Here is a 23,952-nt window from a genome sequence, read left to right as displayed (position 1 = left end):
GAGGCTGAAATTCATCCTTATCTCTTGAAACCACTGCCCACAGATTTCACCAAATCATACAAGTTTGGTCCACGACTCACATGCAAATGGCATATGCATTCTCAGATAATGACATTTTAGCGTCTCAAGTTTCCGCGAAAACCTGTCACTTTCTTTGTTTCCAAAACGCTAAGTTTGAAATACGAAACGGGAAAACTCTTATTATTAGGGCCCATGTAAACTTGTCTTTTAAGCTTTCGGCGAGACAGGCCCACATCTGAACGTCATCTCAACATCATGATATTTGTATAAGATTATAATCTTAGGAAAATGATAGAGTTACCGAAAATTACACACTGAATTTGTGCATCGAATGATGTGACAAAATCATACCGCTATAAATGAACTTGTAATGAATCAAAGGTTAGGATTGCAATACGTCATTCGGTGTACGAATTCGGTATACATCCTTCAGTAACTGTAACATTGCTCATAATCATACAATGGAATTGAGTAGATATTTGGATTGCATTTACACGTCTTTCATAGGGTGGTTTAGCAAAAATTCCTCAATCTGGTCGAAATCTTGTTTCATGGGCCACCGCCATTGTGGTGTGTGGTGGTCAAAAGATCCCTTTTGTCAAGCCTTGTTGAACCGAATAGAAAAGCCAGCTAGCGTTATGATTTGGGACTTTTTTTTTTTTGGTCTCTTTACAACTTATATAATAAGCTATTGTTTTGGTTTATGATCTCATTTAATTAACATCTAATTGAATTGTTAAATTAAAGAAAGAAAAGAGACTAATGAATATGAACATAGGACAACCCCAATGTAGAAACGAAACTTAGTGGAAGCTGCCGAGAACCTTTTGAATCAAGTGATTTAGTGGAGAATATGTAAATTATCTAGAAGGATACTTTTGCATACCATAAAAAGAATGCTAATTGGGGCTTTAAATTAGTATAAATGATCAGGCAATACTCCGTATAATTCTGATCCAAAGTATGCTCATATCCATCAATTAAAGGAATGACTATAGGAAACAAACGAGTATTTTACAGAAAGCTGACAAGAAATTCCATTAATAATAGGTCATCTTATAAATTGGAAGAATCCGTTTTATCATTAATAAACTAGGAAAGGGGAAATGAATAACTAAAAGAGAGAGAAATCAATTCATCAAGGCTTTATTTATTCAATGACCAGAATTAGACGAAGATATATAGCTTGGAGACGTAGAAAAAAATTTAGTTTATTTGTCTCAAGCTTTTGCAGGACTCTTCAAGACTCACTCGAATAGTTACTCAACAAAAAATGAGAGTTTTGGGTTCGACTCATGATAGCAAATACTTAAGGTAATATTACATTTACAATCCAAACAAATTCTCTCACAATCTCAACGTGGTAGTTCGTATTTGATTAGCTCGCAAATAAGTTTTGCTTGCTCAATTGAAGCTGTCATGTCTGAACTGTGAGATAAAATTTATAAGATTAGATAGTGAGTCAATCTTTATCCAAATACGTTTTGATTCGTATAAGTTCTATATCTCATTTTTATTAATATGAATGAAATTTGAAAAAGCAAAAAAATATAAAAATGTCCATTTTGACCTTGGAGACAAAGGAATAAATAAAATACAACTTAGCTTGGAAGTTAGACCTACCAAAGGGAGGAAAGAAAATAAATGGGAGCGATGAAAGAAGAATCTGCAGAAACGTGGCTTGCACTTTGTTGGGCGTAGCCGATATAATATGATATGATATGATATATTGGGTGTTATTAATAAGGAAGGCGGACCACCACCATAGATCGCGTGTTGAAACAATCAAATCTCGTGATAATAAAACCAAGAGTAGAATGCCATTCCTTTTGGGGGTGGGTTCATTTAGACATTCTCAATTGTGGGTTCATTTAGACATTCTCAATTGTCCATTCATCCACTCCATGTGAAGTGTGAGCCCCCATGCTTTCTATGCACGGTACATACGTAACTTTCTTTTTCACAAACGTAATTTTCTGATTTAAGCCTTTCAACCGTTACAATATTAAAATAATAATAATAATAACAAAATTAATTAATTCTTTTATCTAAATATTATTAATAATACTTTATTATGATATTTCCCAATTCATGCTATTTTATAAATTTTGAAAAAATTATGTTGTTTAAAACGAATTCGTCAAACCATTCCCATTAAGTTGGTTTTTTTAAAAAGGTGGCAAGTTATCAATTGTCATCGTGTATCCAGATGTCTCCATAGCATAACAATGTACTTTTTCTCTTGATCTCACTTGGACATACTTTAGTTTCTTCTCCTATGATTTTTGGATTTTTTATTTTTCTCTTTGATAATCCTCATCCACAGGATTGAGTTCCATTTTTGAAGTGACATTTCTTTCTCTTCGATAGAGCCAGCTGGCTCTGCCTCACCCCTTAAATAAAATTCCTTGGAATAGTCTCAAAGTGGATCCTGACTTATATCATCCATCGTTTTGTCCAGTTTGAAATATATAAGATCCACTTGTGGCAATATAATAATATATTTTATTTTTAATGTCCGTGTAAGAAATTTCCTAAAGTCCAATTTTTCCAAGGCCGAATTCAACGCCACGATACTTCGCCATCCCCACCTGCTAGAGCTAACCAATAAAAAAGAGAAAATAAATTAAATAAAAGAAAAGAAAAATAATGGAATAAAGAATATACCTCGCACCACGTACAAAGCAACACGGTGACGGATAACGGCAATACCAACTGGACGAGTAACGGTACAGGTAAATGGAAACGGCTGCCGACACCGTCGACTTTTAACGATACGGTTAACAGATACCTTGACGCTGCAAACATAACAGACGTATGGAACGTCACCAACTTCGTCTAAGGAATGAAAGCAAAGCAATCTTTTCTTTGCATGTTTTGAATGGAAGTAATTAGAATTAAAATTAATTTTAAGATTTAAGGTATTAAGTATTGAGTTTAATTTTCAGCTAGTGAAATTTAATGTCCGAATATCTCCTTCCATAGTAAAAGAGTATGTACAAAGGATTTTCTCTTCAATCTATGTGTCCCAACAAAAATCTAGGGTTTCAATCTCGCAGCATACACAAACTCTGCCCGGTAGACTCAGTCCCGGAAACCTCCCACACTCGAGTTGACTCAGCCACCGCTTCAAGTCTCCCGTCCGCGCCAGCCACGTTGACTTGAATCGACTGAATTGGAGATGAAAGAAATCAAAAACAAGAACCAACCTGTGACGAATATCAAAGGTCGTCAGCTTTGGACATAATCGAAAGTCGACTCGGCCTTGTCTGGAACCCCTCGCGTCTCTTCTGATGATGCGAAGAAGGACGAATCAAATCTCTCAACGATCTTTTCACCAACTCTCCTTCAACACCACCGATCCTCACCAGTGAGTGAGTCATCGCCGATCTTCTCATATTCAAACGATTAGGCGCATAAGAAATGGATCCGTTACCGTGACCGTGGTGGTTGCCGCCAGTGTGCTTATGTAGGCTACAGCGGAACGAGCCAGGGTGCGTCGTAGGCGAACACATACACGTTCTTTTCTGGAAGGAGATTGGATTGTTTTTCTTCGCAACAGAAATCGATCTGTTAGGAGAAATAGATCTGCCAATAGAGAAACGAACAGCAGACGAAGAAAGAGAAGCATTTGTGTAGAGATTGACACGGGTAGGAGAGGCGGATCTGTGATGACTGTGATGGTGGTGATGGTCGTCGTGATGGCGAAAGAAAGTTGACGAAGGAGAAGAAAAGCTTGAACTTGTTGAAGAAGCAAAAGACGAAGACGAAGATGAAAGGTAAGAGTTTGCAGTAGACGATGTGCAGAATCTACCGGAAGGTGACAGCGATCTCAGAACCGGGCCGCTTGATCTTCTTGATGACGAACTAGGCATTTTTGGTTTATTTAATTTTTTGAAAAAATAAATAAATTAGAAAAAGAGAGAAGAGGATAGGAGAGGAGAGGACTCTAGGTATTTTTTCTCCTAAAAAGCCCCTGAGGCTAGCTAGTTTGGCAAACCTAGCGAGTCTCGAACGCGGAATTTATAGATTGTAAAGAGAAGGTCAGATGGTAATTAACATGAAGAAATGAGGGCAATTTGACGTAAGGGTGCTAGTGTTTGTCAACTTAACTATGGTTAGCGCATAACTATGGTTCCGGGTTGACAGTTTGCCCATATTCGATTCTGATCCAACGGCTGGTTTGATGTCGACTGCATAAAGCGACAACAGATGGAGCCGTTTGTTTAACATCTTTCCTGGGCAAGTGCAGAAGTTGCCACGTATAAAGTTTCGGGAAACGGTCAGTGACCAAATACTAGAATGTGCCAATAAAAGGCAAGTATTTACTAGATGCCACTGTTTAGACTTTTCGTCTGACTTAACTGTCCCTGATCTTTCAAATTTATAACCACAATGTCCTCAACAATTTTCCATTGGGGAAAATTAATAGAAAAATTAAATAAAATACGAAAGAATAGCAGGTTTTAACTAGGCAATTAAAGCTTAACATTAACGTGATGCTGCCAACTTTGAGAATTTCTGGTAACAGCTTTAAATATTCCATTTGGTGTCATTATTCAAGCTGGACCGGATGAATTTGATGAATTCTAAATAATTATAAATGAAGGGGTAATTTAATTTAATTTCTGTTTGGGTTTGGGAGGATGGCGATCTTTTTTTTATATATTAAATTCAAATATTGAAAATAATATTGCGGCGTTAGAATGAAGCTAACTTATTCAAATTAATTTTTAGACCAATTCAAATGGTCCAATAATCTCGGCAGTGATGAAGTTGTTTATACTTTATAAAAATAAACTCGTGGCTTTCTTGAAAGTTTCAACGTTCTTGGTCAAACACTCACAGCCGTTACCCGTCCCTACAATCAAAAATAAACTCTGTGGGCGCACCACCAAGAGCCCAGTTCCAGTTCAAACTGAGTGAACTTCACGACTCGTTTACCGATGGACGGTCAAAATGGTGGATTCGGTTGGTCTATTCAACCAAAGCTCAATCTTGATATTTTAAATCGTCTTGTTGCATTTGGATTTTCCGGGACACAGTCGAAGGTTTGCTTAAAAATTTTGCCGGGGGCAAAAGGATGATTAATTATAGAATAATCCTGGATTGTCTCAGTTTGAGTTGTCACATCCGTTGTTAATATAAAATATGCACCCAGCTGGATCATAATTAAGCAATTACACGTTGCTAATTATTATATTAGACTATAATTTGGCAATAGTGGATTGGATGTTGAACAGAATAATAGATTTACAGAGGAGATTTTTAGTTTAAATTTCAGTTAAGCCAATAAACTTAGAACATATCTTCAACCTAGTATATATAAGAGATAAGGTTAGGATCAATTAGGCCACTAAGTATCAAAATTAAGGCCGAGGGCCAAGATAATTGTCATTTGAATAATACAACCCTTTTGGAGAACCCAAGGTAAATAGAAATTAATTAAACTAATGAAGAAAGTGATAAGAGTTTTATAATATAAGAAATAGTTGGATATTTTTCTATGCAGGAGATTATTATAATTGAAGATGATTGATCATTGACATTTATTTTAAATCGGCTGGTTGCTAAAGACTAATTATTATTTATTTTTAAATCTGAGGAAGTTGCCCTTAAAACCCTAAACTCTTGTAATTGACCCGCCCCTTCTCTTTTTATAAACCATACACATAATAAGTTAGGGTGCTTTTGTTTTATTATTCCCTATTTTATCCCCGATCATATTCTCAAAATACATGTTTGTTTAATTATTTAAAAAATACTATTCTATTTTTTAATTATTTTTAGTCCCCTTAAATTTATTGATTTAATTAAATGCCCCTGGAAAAAAAATTTTAAAAATTTACAAAAAAACCCCCACCCACCCAATAGTTGCCAGATTTCGACAACTACCATCGGCGATTGCCGGAATCTGTCACAACTGAGTAGAAAAGACCGGAATTGACTGGTAATTCACTGATCTGGCATTTTCCGATCAAATTCACAATGGATTTGGTCGTAGATCTAGCATTTTCCTACCAAATTCGTAGTGGATCTGACCTGAAAATGCCATATCGACGCACGATTGGTCATATCCGACCGGTTTGCGTTGTAACACCATTTTTCGGCCATATTCCAACGATGGTGGTCGGAATCTAACACTGTGGGTGGGTGGGGGTGTTTTGTCATTTTATAAATTTTGTATGTATTGGGGTGTTTAATTAAATTAGCAAACTTATGGGATTTTTTGTTAATTTTTAAATTTTACCTCACCCTATTCAACTACCCAAAATTATTCCCAAAATCATATCCAAAATAACAAAAACAGATCACACCCTTAAGTATTTATGAAATTAAAACATATACACGTACGGATCATTAATTCATCTAGCACAATTTTCAGTATTACAGTATATGATAATAATTATGGTTAAACAAGATCCTTATTTTGTGCCAAAATGTCTCTCAATTGATTATAATAGCCAATATAATTGACTTTAAGTAGTTTCTATCGTCGCTCGTATGAGGATTGTGCAGTGTTTAAATAGGGCTAATATGTCTATACTCAGTATACAAGTTTAGGGCTTCGTGTGTCAAAGCGAACAATATCTAATTAACTCTCCTTGATAATTATCCAGCGGCCGCAGAGTTTGACATCTTTAATTGGGTATAATTAATTGGGTCCCAAAACTAGGTTGAGTATTTAAAGGTTGGAAAATTTAGGTGTTGAAGTAGAAAAAAGGAGTGGGGGCGAAGAGGGAGCGGCCACCCACATGGGTGGCAGTTGAGAAAAATAATATGAAATAATTGAATTAGATAACATCAAACAAAGTGTTAGCAAAAATAAATAATCCAAGTATTTAGAGCATAGTGAATAGTGACAACCAAGCATGCTGGTGATGTATATTATACAAGGCTACACTCCATGTTACCTTTTCTTCTAAGTCCATCCATTTCGATTTTCACGCCCCCTATGGAATATCCCACTTCCTTTTATTCTTATTATAAATTTATATAAATCATTAGTCTTGTGGTTTAGCCGCTTGGGTCGAATACTTAGAAGTTCTAGTTCAGATCTTACAAAATTGTCACTTATTATATTTATGATTTACTTGATTTATTAGGTTTATAGATTAAACACCCACATGAATTATTATGAGTGTAGGGTGTTTAATAAACTTTAAAAAATAGTTAAGATACGTGCAAACTGATCCAAACACCTTGATTATATAAAAAAAAAAAAAAAAAAGTCATATACAAATTACATTTTCTTCAAAATAATCTCTCTAAAACTTATAGTTTTTAATAATAATAATAACAACAATCATCTTATTTAGGTTTAATATCTTATTAAATGACAACATTTTAGGGGGATAAAGAGGAATAAATAAATAGAAGTAATTACTTTGAGAGAAATTAGCGGAGATGGGTGTTTCAAATCTTGGAGACAAGTAGTTAAAGAAAACAACTGGCAAACAACATGTTAATAATATACATTATCAATGAATTAATATCTGGTGACAAGTTCCAATCATATATTAAAAATAAATATTTTAAAAGTATTTTTGGGTCAGCCACCTGGTAAGCAGAAAGCCTAGAGTTACACCAAGTCGCCAACCACCCTGACAAATGAAATATTAAATTTAATTATTTAAATGGGTTCTAAATATTCGGTTACTAAAATAAATATATATCCTTTTAGTATATGGTTTTGATGCCTAAGTTTCTAATTAGTCAATATTGTTATTGTTACCCAAAACCCACACGCAACATACAATTAATATGAAAAACAAAAAAATATCTTCAAACTTTAATAGGAGGAATTCTTCTTTTTATCAAACAAATCCGTCCCCTCGTTATGTTCAAAGGTCGCAATTGCACATACACAAAAAAATGCCCTACCATGTCAGATAGATCACTCTTGGGCTCTTAATTTAAATTAACAATTAGATAAATCCTTCAATGATCACTCCTATTAACAATAGAAGAAAATCAAAAAAGTATTTATCACTTCAACCCGTCACCATCCAAAGGTGGTTTTAGACTCTTATTTTTCATTCATTGAACCTTATCCTATTTTTAAGGTCACCCAATTTCAGCCCAATTTTAGCAAGCCCAGAATCCTTTCTTAAATCGTGCTCTGCATCAATATGCTCTTCAGTGTGAACGAAATAGAGTCAATAACAGGAACAAAATATGACAGTAAAACAAATCAAACAGTAAACAAAGAAAATAACATCAAACAGTAAACAAAGAAAATAACATGCACGATTTACCCTAGTTCACCAAATGTGGGTTACGTCTAACTGAGTCAATATTATTGCAATATGTCTCACCTCTCTTGTTTACAATGAATAAATTGCCCTATGATTTACTATCACACCCATAACAAGAGAAAAATATGTTTATATACTAGATTTAAGAGACTAAACCTAGTTTTATAAGGATTCATATTCCTAAGCCCAACCCAATAAGGAATTAGTAACTTAAAAGAAATTATACAACAGTTATACATGAAAAAATCCAAAACCGCCTATGGGACCCGAATGTGTCTGCATTAACCATTAATACTGAAGTAGTCGATAACTCCAACACAGTGGTCACAAAATGATAAAAAATATGAAAGATGGTAACAGAGAGGTGTAAAAGAAGCCTAATATGAAAAGATACTTTAAGCAGATGACAGAACTTGCCGAAAAAATTAATCGTGTCTTTTTATGAAACTGCAGAGCTTCATTATAAAATATGTAGAAAAGGTAATGCTGTTGTTATGCATAAATTATGCTCATGCATTTGAGACTGAGACACCATTTACAATACTAGCAAAACCAAACTGCGTGAAAAGAATACTAGTTCAAATTAGGCAACACTTAAGTAAAACTAGAGTTTGATTACTCTCAACTATCTTTCCTCTCCTCAAGGATTTTGTTCTCTTGAATTTCTTCAAGTTCAAGGCTTTTTTTCTCCTCAAGACCACTCTTGTTTAACCGTTTTGTATAGAGGCGATGATGCCGCTCTCTCCCATATATTACCCAGAACACCAAAGAGAGCATAACAGCAGTCGAGACCATCACCAGACCGACGTAAATCCATTTACTATAGAGCTGCAGATCCGGACAATGATCCCTGTATATGTTGCTGAAAGTTTCACGCACAAATGTGCAGTCTTCAAGCTCAACCAAGAAAGGACTATCATTCAACAAACCGTTGCTCACATTTACTGCCGCAGACATCTGGCTGTAGAATGTGGGGGTCAAGCGTCCTGGTGTGGTACATACACCAGTTGGTGAAACTTGACAAACATAGTTGTTCCAAACCTGCGTCCAATAATTGAATGCAAATGTTAAAGCCTTCACAAAAAACATAATAAATAAAAAGGATTTCTTATGTTATCGATTCAGTAAGTTACCAGTGTTGCATTGTTGAAGTCCAGTTCACTAGCAGAGCAGGGATGATTCGTCAAGTCAGAGTTAAATGGGTTGCATAATATTGGCACCAATGGACCAGTTTGGTTGAAATAGAAAGGTACAAAAGCAGGAGCAAAATTAATGTTTGAAACATTTGTGATGACTTCATTAATTACTTCAACAATCTGGGAAGATACTTCCTTGCTACGCGTTATGGTTTCTTGGGCAGTGGCTTTGTCCACACAAGGTATTATATCATCTAGAGATGTATGTGCAGTTGGGTTTTGAGCATATTCATTCATTGCAACACATGTATCCCCGGCCGCACTAGCACATCAAAAGAATAGCAGAAGAAAAGGAATTAATTAACTGGGGAAATAAAGATGGATTTTCTCCAAAAAAAGGTAAAATGAAGTGAGGTTAACAAATTTAGCACTTGAAAAATATGATGTTAAAGAATCACTATCAACAAACTGCTATATGGTTGTTTCCCAGTTTTCCTTACAATAATGTAGAGGCCAACTCCTTGGAGGAACATGCGTCTTGCAGAATCCCCCAAGTAGATTATTAACTTGGGAACTCAAAAGTGTCTTCAAAAAGATATAATTCAAATTTATTAAACGAAATGTCACTTTAATTAAACAATACCCTTGCTAAATACTTAGGGAAAACATGCTAAAAGAGATCAACTCTCAACTCAGTACACTTCTATTAACTTACTTGTGAAGAAGAAGGAAAACGCCACATAATATAAATGTTCCAGCAACAAGTATCCATCCGAAGACAACCAGGCTGCATAAATTCGACAGGTCATTCCTTTGTAAAGAATCACTTAAATGTATATGACAAGAACTATAAAGAAATGAGGACTTGTATAAAGAAATCAACTTTTACATTTTATTGTCTCACTTACATGTAGACGAGAACTTGCATTCCGAACATTGAGAATACTGGAACCAGAAAACACAAAATATAAATGAACAAGGAATTTCTTATAATAATTTGGAAATATATGGAAAAGCAATGTATGTTATTTAGGGAGTTAAAAGGACTTACAGAATCCAAGAAATGCCAAGACAAGCATAATAGCCCCGATCAGAATTAGTGCCAATCTCCTGCATGGAAATCAACATATTCCTTCTATGATGCAGATAAGCAGTGAAAGGTGTATAAAAAAAGGTCCAGGATCCTTCACTTACACAGAATCTAGAAGATCTCGAATGTCATGCGAACTCTTTGCAGTTTTGTCAGCAAGGTTGCTAGCAGAAGCATTAAGTTTTGCTTCAATGTTGTCAATATCAGTTTGGATATTAGAAGGTAGGAAAATTTTATCAACCTGTAATTGCTTGGCCGCGGCAAGATAATCTGACACACCATTCAGTCTATCAAGGGTGGCATCTGCCTGGCTTACAACATAATCCAATGTTGATGTTGTACTGCCATGAAACTTCCCTTGACCAGCATAAAGGATAACAAATCCAATGCTGCAACAAAGAACAAAGATTAGTTGTAGCTTAGAATGAATTGAACATAAAATCTAAAGAAAGAGAAAGAGAGTTACGCTGCTAAAATGATGAAGAATATGAGGAAAATTAGAGAGAGGGCATAAGCAATTTTAGAATATCCATATGGCTCCCTTCGAGAACAGAAGTGACGGATACAGATGAGTAATAAGCACACACCGAAACCAAGGAACCAGATTGCAGCAATGGCGAAAAGAGGAGCTGCAGTAAAACCCACTGACTGCAATCAAACAAAAGTTCAGGGACAGAAAATAATGAAAACTGATACTTAGTGAATGAAAACTATAGTTAACTACAAAGAAATTTTTAACACTAGATTAACCTGAGTGAGTGAAAATTTAGCTCAATCGAAATATGAAAGCAAAAGCACAAACATGGTCAGGCTCTAATGTAATTCAACAATTTGCCTACTTGAATATTGAATATATCTAGAATTAGTACTACTCTGAGAGCAAATGGAAGTTCATGTCTCGTTTTCAATTTTTTAGTGCTCTCTACCGGGCACCTTCTATGAAATAATCTGGTTGATTTCAAAAACAAAACCTCTAAATAATTTATCCAGATAGTCAAAGTCTTGCGGTCGGCCACAAGGCTAAATCTCATCATCGTTATTCATATCAGAAAATTGTTAATCATAATCATAATAATGATTTGATCAAGACTATGATATTACGTACTGTCAAACTTTGTCACTACTTGGACAGCTGACCTGCCCCACATTGTTGACTAAACCATATACAAGTAATTTGACTTCTAAACCCCACCTTGCATAATCGATTCCAGCTAATAATACTGGGTATAAATGTAAAATCAACTCTACTGCGCCGAAATACACAGTAAAACCCTGAGGTTTCAGGTTTTAATTTTTGTATCATGGTGAGTGAGAGTGAATGAGTGACTAAAGCTCAATTAAGAGGGGAGGAGGCTGAGGCATTTTTGATACAGGGCATTTGGGGTGTGACTGAAAAACCTGAAACCTCAGGCATTTTGTTTTGGCGAAAGATTAAAGCATTTGTGTACTAAAGAATGAAGGAAAAATTAGTGAACTTACAGCCCAATAATGAACCTCCTTGATATTCCATCCTCCCGTGTATCTTCTGAAACCATTAAGAGGGTCTCTTCTGTAAGTCCTCTTTGCAGCCAAGACAATTGATGAGGAGCCCTCATAGTCATCATTATTATCATCATCATCCTCATTCATAGGCGCATCGCTTGGTCCCTCAGGAACAAACCTCCGAACCTCAGTTATAGACTCTGTTAAAATTTATTGAACTTTAAGGCTTTAACTTACTTGAGTGAAGTGAGAAAACTTTCAGAAAAAGAAAATGATAAAAGAGACTCAACAGATAACATAAAAAAGTTTATTCCTTTTAACTTTTTCCCTCCATTTCCTGAAAGCCAAACAGAGGAGAAGAAAAGATTGTAGCACTACAAGTTGAAGTAAGTACCTGAAGGGAGTGGTGGTTGGAATGCAAGATGATTGGAGGCTCCATGGGTGAAACAAAACAAAGAAGAAGAGAAGAAGAAGAAGGCAATGGTGAGTATAAGAAACAATGGCAGTGACCTGTAACACTGCAATGGCCTCATGGCCAACAAAGACAGAGACACCGAAGGAGAGAGTTGGTGCACGCCTGTGTGTGTCCGAGACTTTTGAGAATTACTGTAAATGTTGAGCGGTTAAAAGGGGGAAGGGAGATGTATGCATTGGATACTTGAAACCGCAAATGGGAATCAATTAAGACTAACCATTTGAAGACAAATAATACTCTTTTAATGTAGATGTGAAAAGGCAGTAATATGGGAGAAAAGGAGTAAAAATGACAAACGGTGGGGGTAACAGAGTCCAGTGAAGTTTGTGATAAGTATGAAAGTGGGGTATTGAGGATTTGATTGTAAGGCAGGAAATAGGTCCCAAAGTCCAAGTAGGTGATGGGGTGATTGGGGCTCTTTCTTCAAGAAGTTATCTTTTCTGTCTGCGCTTTTGACAATGCGATAAAAAGCCAGAGTTCCCGCGTTTCTTATTATCTTTTTGAAATTAAGGACTCGCCTGGCCTGCACTTTATGGGCCAATCCAAAGGTACCATTTAACTCTCCTCGGCCATTGTTAAATATTGATATATGTTCTTTAACTACAAATTGAGTGGAGTAATTTACTTTTTTTTTTTTTTTTTTTTTAAATATGAAGCATTAAAAGTTATCTTTATAATCCTTTCTATCAACTATCAAGTGCTACATTATGTTTTTTATTTTTTTTTTTTTTGTAATTGAGGATATCCACACCACCTCAACATTATGTAATGTGACAATAAAATAATAAAGATTACAAATTTATCAAGTATTTAAGTTTGGATATTCATTTTATATTCTTACTTACGTGATTATTGATATATTATGTTGAATAAAAAGGTCATGGGAGGATTTATGAAGAAAATCTACGTGAGATTCCACACAAGATCTCGAAATGAATGAGATTTTATTTGCTTTAAGGGAGGGAGACTGATTTGGAAAAGTTTAGGTTGTATAGGCTAGGATTAGAAAAACTTCCTGTAACGAATATCATCGAAGTGTATTCTAAGTTCATGAAGTTTGAAATAAATATCAAAATGCAGAACCATATATTTTGTTGGTAATCCAAATATAAGAGAAGCTAGTATCAGAACACCATAAATAATTTTATAGGAAATTCTGAAAGTGATTAATCTAATCGAACGGGTGTAGTAAATGACTGGAGAAGTTTCTAATCAAACGGCCCAAAAGTAAGCGCGAAACCGTTATAAGCCTCGACAGCACAACGAGAAAAGAGATACAGAAACAAACAAGTCACCTGAGCAAAGATTTACTTTGAGAATTCATTTCTCAATCAAGATTCCAACCATCTTCAAGCTTCTCCGGTAACTCGCTTCATTGAACACTTCTATTTGTGTCTTCAACAGCCTTTTCTGTTAATGTGTTGCAGCAAACAATGATGTTGAGTCTTACGTTAATTTATTCTGAGTTGCTTTATGAAGATCAATCAAATGCTAACTGTTAAGGTTAAATTTCTTTCAGGTAGTTCTAGGTTTTTGAAGAAGATGGAAAATAACAGTGACGATGGTGTTACGATCCTAGTTAGTAAAAACGCATATTATATGTGAATTGTATGGACAGCTGTATAATTCACATATAAAACGCACGTATACGTATTTTATAAAATATGTCGTATAATTCGCGTACAATAAGACTTCCCATATAATTCGCGAATTATTGAAAAAAAAAAACAAAATCTCACCCCCAAAACGACGTTGTTTTAGTGGGTTTTTACTAAAATTAAAACATATATCTCTTCTTTGGTTCTTCTTCAGTTCTTCAATTCTTCTTCCTCAGTTCTTCTTCAGCTTTTCTTCCTCAATTCTTCACAAATTTCCACAAGCAATCAACTCCCACAATCAACACACAACAATCAACTCCAGCAAACAGGCTATCAACTCCCACACTCAACTCCAACAAACAAATTTCCATAAGACAGTTGCTCGGGCAACAGAGCAGCGAGCCTGAGGACATCGACAGACCCAATCATGTGAACCAATCACAAGCACAAAACACAAAACCCAAGAAAGGTGTGAGGGGGCGTAGATCTTGGCCACATGCAGTGGCCAACTGTGGTCAGTCGTCGGTCGGCAAGAAATGTAGAGGGAGAATAGAAGAAACAGAAGAAGAGGGAGAGAAGAGAAGGGAAGAGAAACAAAATAGACATAAGTTTATACAAAAGAGACAAAGGTTTAAGAAGGAAGTGAAGAGAAGGTGGAGAAAACAAAGAGAAAGAAGAGAAGAAACTTACTGAAGAAAGAGAGAAGAAAGTTTTGAAATGAACAAGAAAATGAAAGAGAAGAGACTGTGTTTAATACAATATATAGTTTTACATGGTACATTTGTAATTTTTGTAAACTGACTGCAGGGTGTATTTATAATTTTTGTAAACAATTGGTTTTGTTATGACTGTGTTTGATTTGACACTATAGTTGAATCTTGGCTAAATATTGTGTTTGAGTCTGGAGACTATAATTTGAATATCAGTTATATTTATATATTGTGTATTTGTGTTATTGGTTAATTGAATACTTTGCATTTGAAATGTTATATTGATTTTAACCAGGTAGTCCATAAAAATGTTAAACTAAGATTGACAAAACATATTATTGACAATGCACCGTATTAAACCCGTATATATCCGTACCGTATTTTTTCCGTATCCAAATTTTATAACCAAATTTTTATAAACATATTTTTTACTGTTTACCGTATTATACTTATAAAATTTTCGTACTATTTTTTGGTCGTATCCATATTTACTAACTAGGGTTACTATTTCTGATGCTACTATTAAAATAAAGATCATTACAATGGACTTGAAAGCATACACTTTTTGCAAGTGGATAAACATGTAAATATCAATTTCTTTTAAATCTTTGATTAATCAATTATTTTGTCTTCTTTTTCTAGAATCTTTTTATTTTCTTGATTGATAAATATCAAGTCTGCACTATGGTATTTTTTATCTCGTAATAAGGATGGCTACCAAATTTACAATAATGCTAAGGACACCGAAAATTTTACACCGAAAATGTGTACCGGTTTACGTGTAACACGCATCTGATTTGTTTAATAATTTTTTTCTAGTGAACAGCCGTTCATCAAATTTGGACGGCCGTTCACTCACATGGACGTCCGTCCATATTATATGAACGGACGTCCTCATTTAAAGGACGCCCGTCCATAAATAAAATATAAAAATTAAAAAAAAAAACTTTGGGGACGACCGTCCCCTATGTTTGGACGGGCGTCCATTAGGAATGGACGCCCGTCCATACTTAAAAAAAAAAAAAAAACATTTGGACGGGCGTCGACGCCCGTCCATACCTTAAAAAAAAAAAAAAAAATGTTTGGACACTTTAAAAAAAAAAAATTTTGTCTTCTTCGTCTTCATTCCCCAGCTCCTGGGTTCTCATGTTAGTCCTTCGTCTGAGCATTTTGTTGTACAAGAAATTATAAGAACCGAAGGTGCTCATCTTTCGGGTACTAGCCAAAATCCTGATGATGCCAAGTGCAGGAAGCTAGGCTTGCAAGTTGTATCTGGTTTAAGCTATGAGCTCACCAGTGTGAAGAAATCTGCTGCCATGGATTCTGACGTGCTCAGCAGTGATGTGTCCAAGCTTTCTAGAGCAAAATTGGATATATCCCTCTCATGGCCTTTTCAAGAAAATATGTGCAGTATTTGTCCCTTCAAGAAAATATGTGCAGTGTTGTAGAAACCAAAATAATGGATGGGCAGTATCTGTAGAAACCAAAATAATGGACGGGCAATGGACGCCCGTCCAAATTTTTTTTTTTTTTTTTTAAGTATAGACGGGCGTCCATCCTAATGGACGTTCGTCCAAACATAAGGGACGGTCGTCCATAATTTATGGACGGCCGTCCCCAAAGTTTTTTTTTTTTATATTTTATTTATGGACGGACGTCCTTTAAATGGGGACGCCCGTCCTTTGTATATGGACACCCGTCCATATAATATAGATGGACGTCCATGTGAGTGAACGGCCGTCTAAATTTGATGGATGGCCGTTCACTAGAAAAAAATTGTTAAACAAATCAGATGCGTGTTACACGTAGACCGGTACATATTTTCGGTGTAAAATTTTCGGTGTCCCTATCATTATTGCCAAATTTATGTACGTCTTTTAGGTCTCTAGCATTGAAAGAGGAAATTGCTACTGTTTCTGGTGTAGTATCAGAACAACAGCGCTTGTTGTATCGTGGAAGAAGTTTGAAAAATGACCCGCTCCTCTCAGCTTACCGTATCCTTTATATAGGTTATTCATCTTATTTCACTGCCCATGACTCATCATGAAGTCCATATCTTAATGGATTCTTGGCAATTTATCAAACTTCATCTAGCACAATGTATGCATTAAATATATCGTAATTAAAATTGAAGTAAATAAATGTAAGATTAATCCACATATCTTTTATGTAATTAAAAGATATTTAACTTCATATAATATTTCGAATTGTGCTTCAATAGCCGTCGATTACATATTTTCAAACTATTAAGATCGCAATTATATACTAATTTCGGCTATTTTATAGCCTTATCGATGCTACTTAAATTACAAGTTATGGAGATACGGCAAAATTTCTTATATCATATTTGCTTCCATTTTTTGGGTTGTTGATAAAGATTTTATATATAATTTAAATTTTTTATATTTATTGATAAATGAGTTTGAGTCCAAAAAGTTAGTTCAAGAGAGAGAGGAGTCTATTAGGCCAAATATATACATCACAATTTTAGAAAAAGACCTTGGAGGGTTTATAACTTTGGAGGGTCCAAAGTCCAAATCCAATCAAACTATAACTTTAGTATATACCATAACACCAAATATATACAGCATAACTTTGGAAGGGACTTTAGAGGGTTTATAACTTTTGAAGGGATATTGGAGGGTTCAGAAATCAAACCCAAACAAACGTGATTATGTATCATGATAAAACAGAAGTCGTATAATTGAAATAATAGTAATTTATAAGAAAAGTATTTTATAATATGTATTTTTTATTCTCATTTTTTTATTTTAAAAGAAATGTTAATCAAAGCTGTTATATAAGCCCAATCCAATTTGGAAGGTCCGATCCATGCGAAAGTCCAAGAAACAAAGGGTATTTCAGTCATTCTCTCCATTTTTGGGTCTCACTTATAAACCCTATTTATAGCTTCACTGCTTTTTCACTCTCGGCGCGATTTAGGGTTTCTCTCTTCTTAGCCTCCTTTATTCATTCGCAACCTGCTGGTCATCTCCAAATCTAGCCATGGCGGAGCAGGTTCAGATTCCCACTTCACAAAAATGTTACCTTACATGTCTTTCCTTCACGTTTCTGATTGTTTGTTCCATTTGTTTTGCAGACTGAGAAAGCCTTTTTGAAGCAGCCCAAGGTGTTTTTAAGGTAATTTATTTTGCTTGTTTGTCAATCTATTGTAGAATAGTGGATTAATTGTTTTATTAATGTCGACAAATGGATTGCAGAAAAGTGTTTTTCTTTTGTTAACTTGTGTTGATGTTTTGCAGCTCGAAGAAATCAGGGAAGGGAAAGAGACCCGGAAAGGGAGGGAATCGATTTTGGAAGAACATTGGGTTGGGTTTCAAGACACCCAGAGACGCAATTGACGGTATCATTTTATTTTATTTTTTGCTTTGTGTTACTAGTCTATTTTACTTTTATTTGGACTTTAATGTGGCGTTTTAGAATTGCTCGAGTCTAAAGTGATTTCTGCACATGATATACTTGGATCTGGTGGATTAGTTTGTGGGGTTTAACGGTTAGAGCATTTGTATGTTGCTTAGAGTGTTTAGCACTTGCGTCAAAATATTGTGCAGCTTCATATGTTCTGTATGTAACATGCTGTATTGTCTACCCTAAGAGTTGCTTGATTATTACAATGAAAGACTAGTCCACTTTTCTAGAACTGAGAATGTAGTTCCTCGTGTGTTTTTTCTCAGTTGGTACATCACAAGCCAAAATTGAATGTGTTGCAGCTCATCTATATATATTGCAACTAATCATCTGAATAGCTCTTGCTAAGGCTATGATTTTTTTGTGTCACAAGCATTATTTGCAAATTGTAGATTGGGTCTAGAGAAGAATTTCACGAGTGTGTCTTTTAACATTCATTAGTTTGTATAAATAATTTATTTAATTTCGTGAATTTGTAACTTGTGGGACATGTTGATGTCAGCTTGTGATCTGATCACTATTTGTGTTGTTTTTATCGTGAGTTCCACTTCCCAATCATTGGATTGCTTTCAAATGCTTTTGTGTAAAGGTCACTCCTTAGAGCATCATCCTTACTATGCATGCTAAAATGATTATTGTTATTATTGTTTTTGTGTGGAAGCTAATTTTTGCTGATCATTGTTGTCACATATCTCCTATATCATATTATTATTTGTGAAATTCTGTTAGTGCTATACCTGCATATGTTTTGGGAAGAATCAAGGATTGAATTGTTTTGCTGCTACTGCTTTTCAGGTACTTATATTGACAAGAAGTGCCCATTTACTGGCACTGTCTCTATTAGAGGTCGTATTTTGGCCGGTACTTGTCACAGTGCTAAGATGAACAGGACCATCATTGTTAGGCGCAACTACCTTCATTTTGTGAAGAAGTATCAGAGGTAAGAACCATTTTAACGAGCTCACTTCTCACTAATATTAAGGCTTTTTGGCTTGCCCTTTCATATACAATAACACTGTCCTCTGTGGTATTCTTTAGGTATGAGAAGAGACATTCTAACATTCCAGCACACATATCACCATGCTTCCGTGTGAAAGAGGGAGACCATGTTATCATTGGCCAGTGCAGGTAAGATGCTGTATCTTTAGATTCTATGGGTCTGTTTGTGTATGAATATTATTTTGCTTTGTTTTCATTTTCACTTTATGATGTAAATTATTTGTATGTTTTGCTAGGCCTCTGTCAAAGACAGTCAGATTTAATGTCTTGAAAGTGATACCAGCTGGGTCTTCTGGTGGTGCAAAGAAGGCATTCACGGCAATTTGAGTTGGAGATGTGGTTACATTAAATTTTGTTACTGTTGTCTTATCAGACTTTGTTATTTGGATTTGCCTCTAGTATTAAAATCTTTGTTATGACGTTCAATTTCTAGATAAGTGAATTGTTAATCTATTTTTGTTATGCCATTTAGCGAATATTTGGTGTTTGTGATAAGAGGATGTTTTCTGAGGGCTTGTTTCTTACAATGCATACATACATTATGAACCTGATGTTTCGAGGATAAGTATGGGTAGTGACTTTTTTTATAGTTGATATAAAACAAGTGGTCCTCCCTTGTAAATTACTGAATTGTGTTCTGTCATGGTTGATGGGAGGAGGCTTGATTTGGCCCTAATAGAGGGTTTTGAATTAAGTCTCTTTTGACATTTTTTTCTTTTTTAAATTCTCGAGGTCTGTTTTACCAGTAGCAATTTTACCCTGTCCCGTTTGATGGCAAGAGTAATAACAGGAATCTCAGATTTATTTATACGGTTGGGATTAATTACTGGCCGGGTTAATGACATTGTCCTTTTAATAGTGATGTTGAGGATCTATATTCTTAATTGAATGACAAAAGGTTAGGTTTCTGGACTTGAAATGGGAAAATGGTAAACACTATTTTCGATTAACAAGAACAAGGCCCGTGTGTTCAACTAGGAATTAACGACTCCTTTCTTAGTACAGTCGGTTCAGGATGCGATTGATACGTTATTGAAGTCTATATCCATATTGTGTTGAAAATGATAAATTAATGCATTTTAAAGAGTATGATGAGTTATCCTTGATTTGATGATCTTAGAGGACTTGGCACTAATCTATTAGAATATTAAATTGTTATTCTAGTTTATTTTATATTTTTTAGTAGTTTTAATTTATTTTAAGTTATTAAAGTTTAATATTTGTATTGAATGAAGTTTTGTTTTTAATTTTTTATCATTTTTTGAATTACATAATTATTATAAATATTAATATAAATAATAATCAAATTAAATAAATTAAATGAAAAAATAAAAAATGTTTAATGGTAAATGAATAGTGTCACACTAAATTGGTGTGACGAAGAGTGTTACACCAAATTTGGTGTGATTATTTAGTGTCTCATTGGAAATGCCCTTAGCAGTTAGCATGATCTACAGATAAATCATGAAATGTGGATTGATTAGGATAAATCATGCAAGAACAACTTGCAAATTGTAGATTAAATATGATGTGCACCTGTTATACATGGACTACAGCGTCTATATTAAATAATAATCAAATAGTCAAATAAACAAACATATGAGAGCATATAATCTTAGAGAAAAACATAAAAAAGGATAAGATCCTCATCTTGATCCCAATTTAAATATCGAAAATTTGATGGGAATAATTTTTCGTTAAGAATATTTGATTTGATTTATTTTCTCTTTCTACTTGCTTATTTTAGATAAATAATTAATATTCCTCTTTTAAATTGATTCAAAATGATAGCAGAATTTGTATAAAAGGGTAAATCCTCTATTATTTCTCCCATTTATTTTGTTTCTCGCAGCAGTTGGTTGATTCATCATCCTCTATTTGCTCTCGATTTAATCTGTTTTTGATTCTCTTCATCGATACACCATGTATAAAGTTGCCAAAGCCAGTGAATATCTTGCGATTACCGGAATTGGTATCAGAGACATTAAAATTGCCAAGAAAGGATGGGTCTTTCCCGGCCAATCTTGTGCCATTATCGAGGTCTCTCCTGTCAATTATACGTTCCAAGTTCAAGCCATGAGTGCCGAGAAACTCCCCTTTGTCCTCCCGGCCGTCTTCACCATTGGCCCTCGCGTGGATGATGAAGAAAGCTTGCTTAAATATGCCAAACTTATCGCCCCACATGACAAGCACTCGGACCATGTCACCGAGCTTGTTCAGGGTATCATTGAAGGTGAAACTAGAGTCCTTGCCGCTTCCATGACCATGGAACAGATTTTTAAAGGCACCAAAGAGTTCAAGCAAGAAGTTTTTGAAAAAGTTCAACTTGAACTTAACCAGTTTGGACTTATAATTTACAACGCTAATGTTAAACAACTGGTTGATGTGCCTGGACATGAGTACTTTTCTTATTTGGGTCAAAAAACACAGATGGAGGCAGCGAATCAAGCTAAAATCGATGTTGCGGAGGCGAAGATGAAAGGAGAAGTTGGAGCAAAGTTGAGACAGGGTCAGACGCTTCAAAACGCGGCGAAGATTGATGCAGAGACGAAGGTGATATCCACCCAAAGGCAAGGACAGGGGAGAAAGGAGGAGATAAAGGTGAAGACTGAAGTTACGGTTTATGAGAACGAAAGAGAGGCTGAGGTGGCAAAGGCTAATGCTGAACTGGCGAAGAAGAAGGCTGCTTGGTCCAAAGAGGCCCAGGTGGCGGAGGTGGAGGCCGCCAAGGCGGTGGCCTTGAGGGACGCTGAATTGCAAGGAGAAGTTGAAAAGATGAATGGCATGACCAGAACTCAGAAACTCAAGGCTGAGCTTTTGAGTAAGGCCAGTGTTGAATATGAAACCAAGGTAATCACGAAATTTTTTGATATATATATGTATATAATTTTCATGAAGAATGGATTATACTTACTTCTTTTGTTATTGCTAGGTGCAAGAAGCAAACTGGGATCTCTACAAGAAACAGAAAGCCGCTGAAGCAGCACTCTTCGAAAAAGAGAAGGAGGCAGAGGCTAAGAAAGCAATGGCCGAGGCAGAATTTTATTCTCGTCAACAAGCCGCTGATGGAGAATTATATGCAAAGCAAAAAGAAGCTGAAGGGCTAGTGGCAGTTGCGCAAGCCCAAGGGCAATACCTGCGCACTCTTTTAGGCGCAGTGGGAGGCAACTATGCGGCCGTGAGGGATTACTTGATGATAACTGGGGGTATGTTCCAAGACATTGCCAGACTTAACGCTCAAGCCGTGCAAGGAATGCAGCCAAAAATCAGCGTTTGGAATAATGGTAGCGATGGATCAGAGGGGGCTGCAGCTGGTGGCTCCGCCATGAAGGAAGTTGCTGGGATTTATCGCATGCTGCCACCCTTGTTCAAGACTGTTCATGAGCAAACTGGAATGCTCCCACCTTCTTGGATGGGCTCTTTGCCTGACTCCACCAACCCTCCCAATAATTAATTAGCTATTATATAGGTTGATTTAGTTTCCCTCTAATATTTTAAATGGAATTTTGATTTTTCTTTTATAATTAATTTGAACTCATAGTAGTTGCAAATCCAACTGAGTGTTTGTTTCTAGTTTGATTCTTTTTGAGTATTCAATTATCAACTTTATTTTTTGTGTCAATAAATTTTGACATAAAAAATTTCAAACAAATATATCCACCATTCATGTCTAGGATACTAATGTGTTTTTTTGAATATTACTAGATATTATACAAATTATATAATATGGGTTTAAAGTTACTATTGTGTTGTTTTTATTGTGAGTTCCACTTCCCAATCATTGGATTGCTTTCAAATGCTTTTGTGTAAGGTTACTGTTTGGAGCATCATCCTTACTATGCATGCTAAAATGATTCTTGTTATTACTGTTTTTTTGTGGAAGCTAATTTTTGACCGATCATTTTTGTCACATATCTCCTTTATCATATTATTATTTGTGAAATTCTGTTAGTGCTATACCTGCATATGTTTTGGGAAGAATCAAGGATTGAATTGTTTTGCTGCTACTGCTTTTCAGGTACTTATATTGACAAGAAGTGCCCATTTACTGTCACTGTTTCTATTAGAGGTCGTATTTTGGCCGGTATTTGTCACCAATGTTCTGAAAACCAAACCGGACCGTCTGGTCGGACTGGTTCGACTGGTAACCGGTGGTATATCTGGTCCGGTATCCTTTGAAAATTGCTAATTTCATTCAAACCGGATTAGACCGCTGGAATAGTGTTGAATCGCGGTCCAATCGCAGCTTAATCCCGCCAGATTTTGGCATTATTCGAGGGAGAAAACATCACCATTAGACTTGACGGCATCTCCATGACAAAACCCATCCATTTTCAATGGCCGTCGTCCAGCCTTTGTCGCTTGCCGTCCACCTAATGTTCACGCCACCGTCAGACTTTTTTCTTGATTCCAGTTAGTTCCGGCGCCAATGGAACTCCCTAGCACCACCATCAGATTCGTCGGCACCTATACATCAAAAGCCCCATGATTCCAAACCTCGATTGGCCATCGATCGTCGCTGCAGCCACCATCACTAGTCTCTTCGCGCAACAGGGGTGTTTTGGACATATTTCAAACCTTAAGGGAGTATATAGGGGTGTTTATGATGAATTTCAAACATTTAGGGACTAATAGAATTTTACAGAATACGGTCCAACCGACCAATCCAACTGGTCAAACAGAAAACCGGACCTTTGAACGGGTCATAGTCCGATCCGGTTTTCAGAACATTGCTTGTCACAGTGCTAAGATGA

The 23,952-nt window shown here is 35.6% G+C and overlaps 4 protein-coding genes across 4 annotated transcripts; 2 read left to right on the top strand and 2 right to left on the bottom strand.

The window, feature by feature from the left end:
• Window positions 1-2,952: 2,952 nt before the first annotated feature.
• On the bottom strand, window positions 2,953-3,957 carry LOC116138036 (putative protein TPRXL). The gene has a single exon (XM_031423744.1). It carries the CDS (start codon window positions 3,894-3,896, stop codon window positions 3,243-3,245), a length of 654 nt encoding a protein of 217 aa, XP_031279604.1. The 5' UTR covers window positions 3,897-3,957; the 3' UTR covers window positions 2,953-3,242.
• Window positions 3,958-8,673: 4,716 nt separating this feature from the next.
• LOC116138082 lies at window positions 8,674-12,662 on the bottom strand. Its single transcript, XM_031423810.1, has 9 exons — window positions 12,382-12,662; window positions 11,985-12,187; window positions 10,972-11,153; window positions 10,610-10,894; window positions 10,467-10,525; window positions 10,324-10,360; window positions 10,131-10,202; window positions 9,413-9,737; window positions 8,674-9,320 (listed from the first exon to the last, which is right to left on the bottom strand). The coding sequence occupies exons 1-9, from the start codon at window positions 12,518-12,520 to the stop codon at window positions 8,901-8,903; spliced, it is 1,722 nt and encodes a 573-aa protein (XP_031279670.1). The 5' UTR covers window positions 12,521-12,662; the 3' UTR covers window positions 8,674-8,900.
• Window positions 12,663-17,658: 4,996 nt separating this feature from the next.
• Window positions 17,659-19,744, top strand: LOC116138039 (40S ribosomal protein S11). Its single transcript, XM_031423750.1, has 6 exons — window positions 17,659-17,788; window positions 17,871-17,911; window positions 18,034-18,134; window positions 18,995-19,139; window positions 19,238-19,327; window positions 19,435-19,744. The coding sequence occupies exons 1-6, from the start codon at window positions 17,777-17,779 to the stop codon at window positions 19,523-19,525; spliced, it is 480 nt and encodes a 159-aa protein (XP_031279610.1). The 5' UTR covers window positions 17,659-17,776; the 3' UTR covers window positions 19,526-19,744.
• Window positions 19,745-21,044: 1,300 nt separating this feature from the next.
• Window positions 21,045-23,948, top strand: LOC116138141 (flotillin-like protein 3). Its single transcript, XM_031423885.1, has 3 exons — window positions 21,045-22,048; window positions 22,131-22,667; window positions 23,217-23,948. Exons 1-2 carry the CDS (start codon window positions 21,122-21,124, stop codon window positions 22,650-22,652), a joined length of 1,449 nt encoding a protein of 482 aa, XP_031279745.1. The 5' UTR covers window positions 21,045-21,121; the 3' UTR covers window positions 22,653-22,667; window positions 23,217-23,948.
• The last annotated feature ends 4 nt before the right edge of the window (window positions 23,949-23,952 follow it).

Source organism: Pistacia vera, unplaced genomic scaffold (genome assembly GCF_008641045.1).
Source record: "Pistacia vera cultivar Batoury unplaced genomic scaffold, PisVer_v2 Contig338, whole genome shotgun sequence".
NCBI classification, from domain to species: domain Eukaryota; kingdom Viridiplantae; phylum Streptophyta; class Magnoliopsida; order Sapindales; family Anacardiaceae; genus Pistacia; species Pistacia vera.
The sequence above is the reverse complement of the archived record's forward strand: the minus strand, read 5'-3'. Positions and strand labels throughout refer to the sequence as shown.

Coding starts and splice junctions, on each gene's coding strand:
- LOC116138036 (XM_031423744.1), bottom strand. CDS start 3,896: ATGCCTAGTTCGTCATCAAGAAGATCAAGCGGCCCGGTTCTGAGATCG.
- LOC116138082 (XM_031423810.1), bottom strand. CDS start 12,520: ATGAGGCCATTGCAGTGTTACAGGTCACTGCCATTGTTTCTTATACTC. Junction 10,203..10,323: donor ATGCAAGTTCTCGTCTACAT/GTAAGTGAGACA, acceptor GAATTTATGCAG/CCTGGTTGTCTTCGGATGGA. Junction 9,738..10,130: donor GTTTTCCTTCTTCTTCACAA/GTAAGTTAATAG, acceptor TTGATGTGCTAG/TGCGGCCGGGGATACATGTG.
- LOC116138039 (XM_031423750.1), top strand. Junction 17,912..18,033: donor CAGCCCAAGGTGTTTTTAAG/GTAATTTATTTT, acceptor GATGTTTTGCAG/CTCGAAGAAATCAGGGAAGG. Junction 19,140..19,237: donor TTTGTGAAGAAGTATCAGAG/GTAAGAACCATT, acceptor GGTATTCTTTAG/GTATGAGAAGAGACATTCTA.
- LOC116138141 (XM_031423885.1), top strand. CDS start 21,122: ATGTATAAAGTTGCCAAAGCCAGTGAATATCTTGCGATTACCGGAATT. Junction 22,049..22,130: donor GTGTTGAATATGAAACCAAG/GTAATCACGAAA, acceptor TGTTATTGCTAG/GTGCAAGAAGCAAACTGGGA.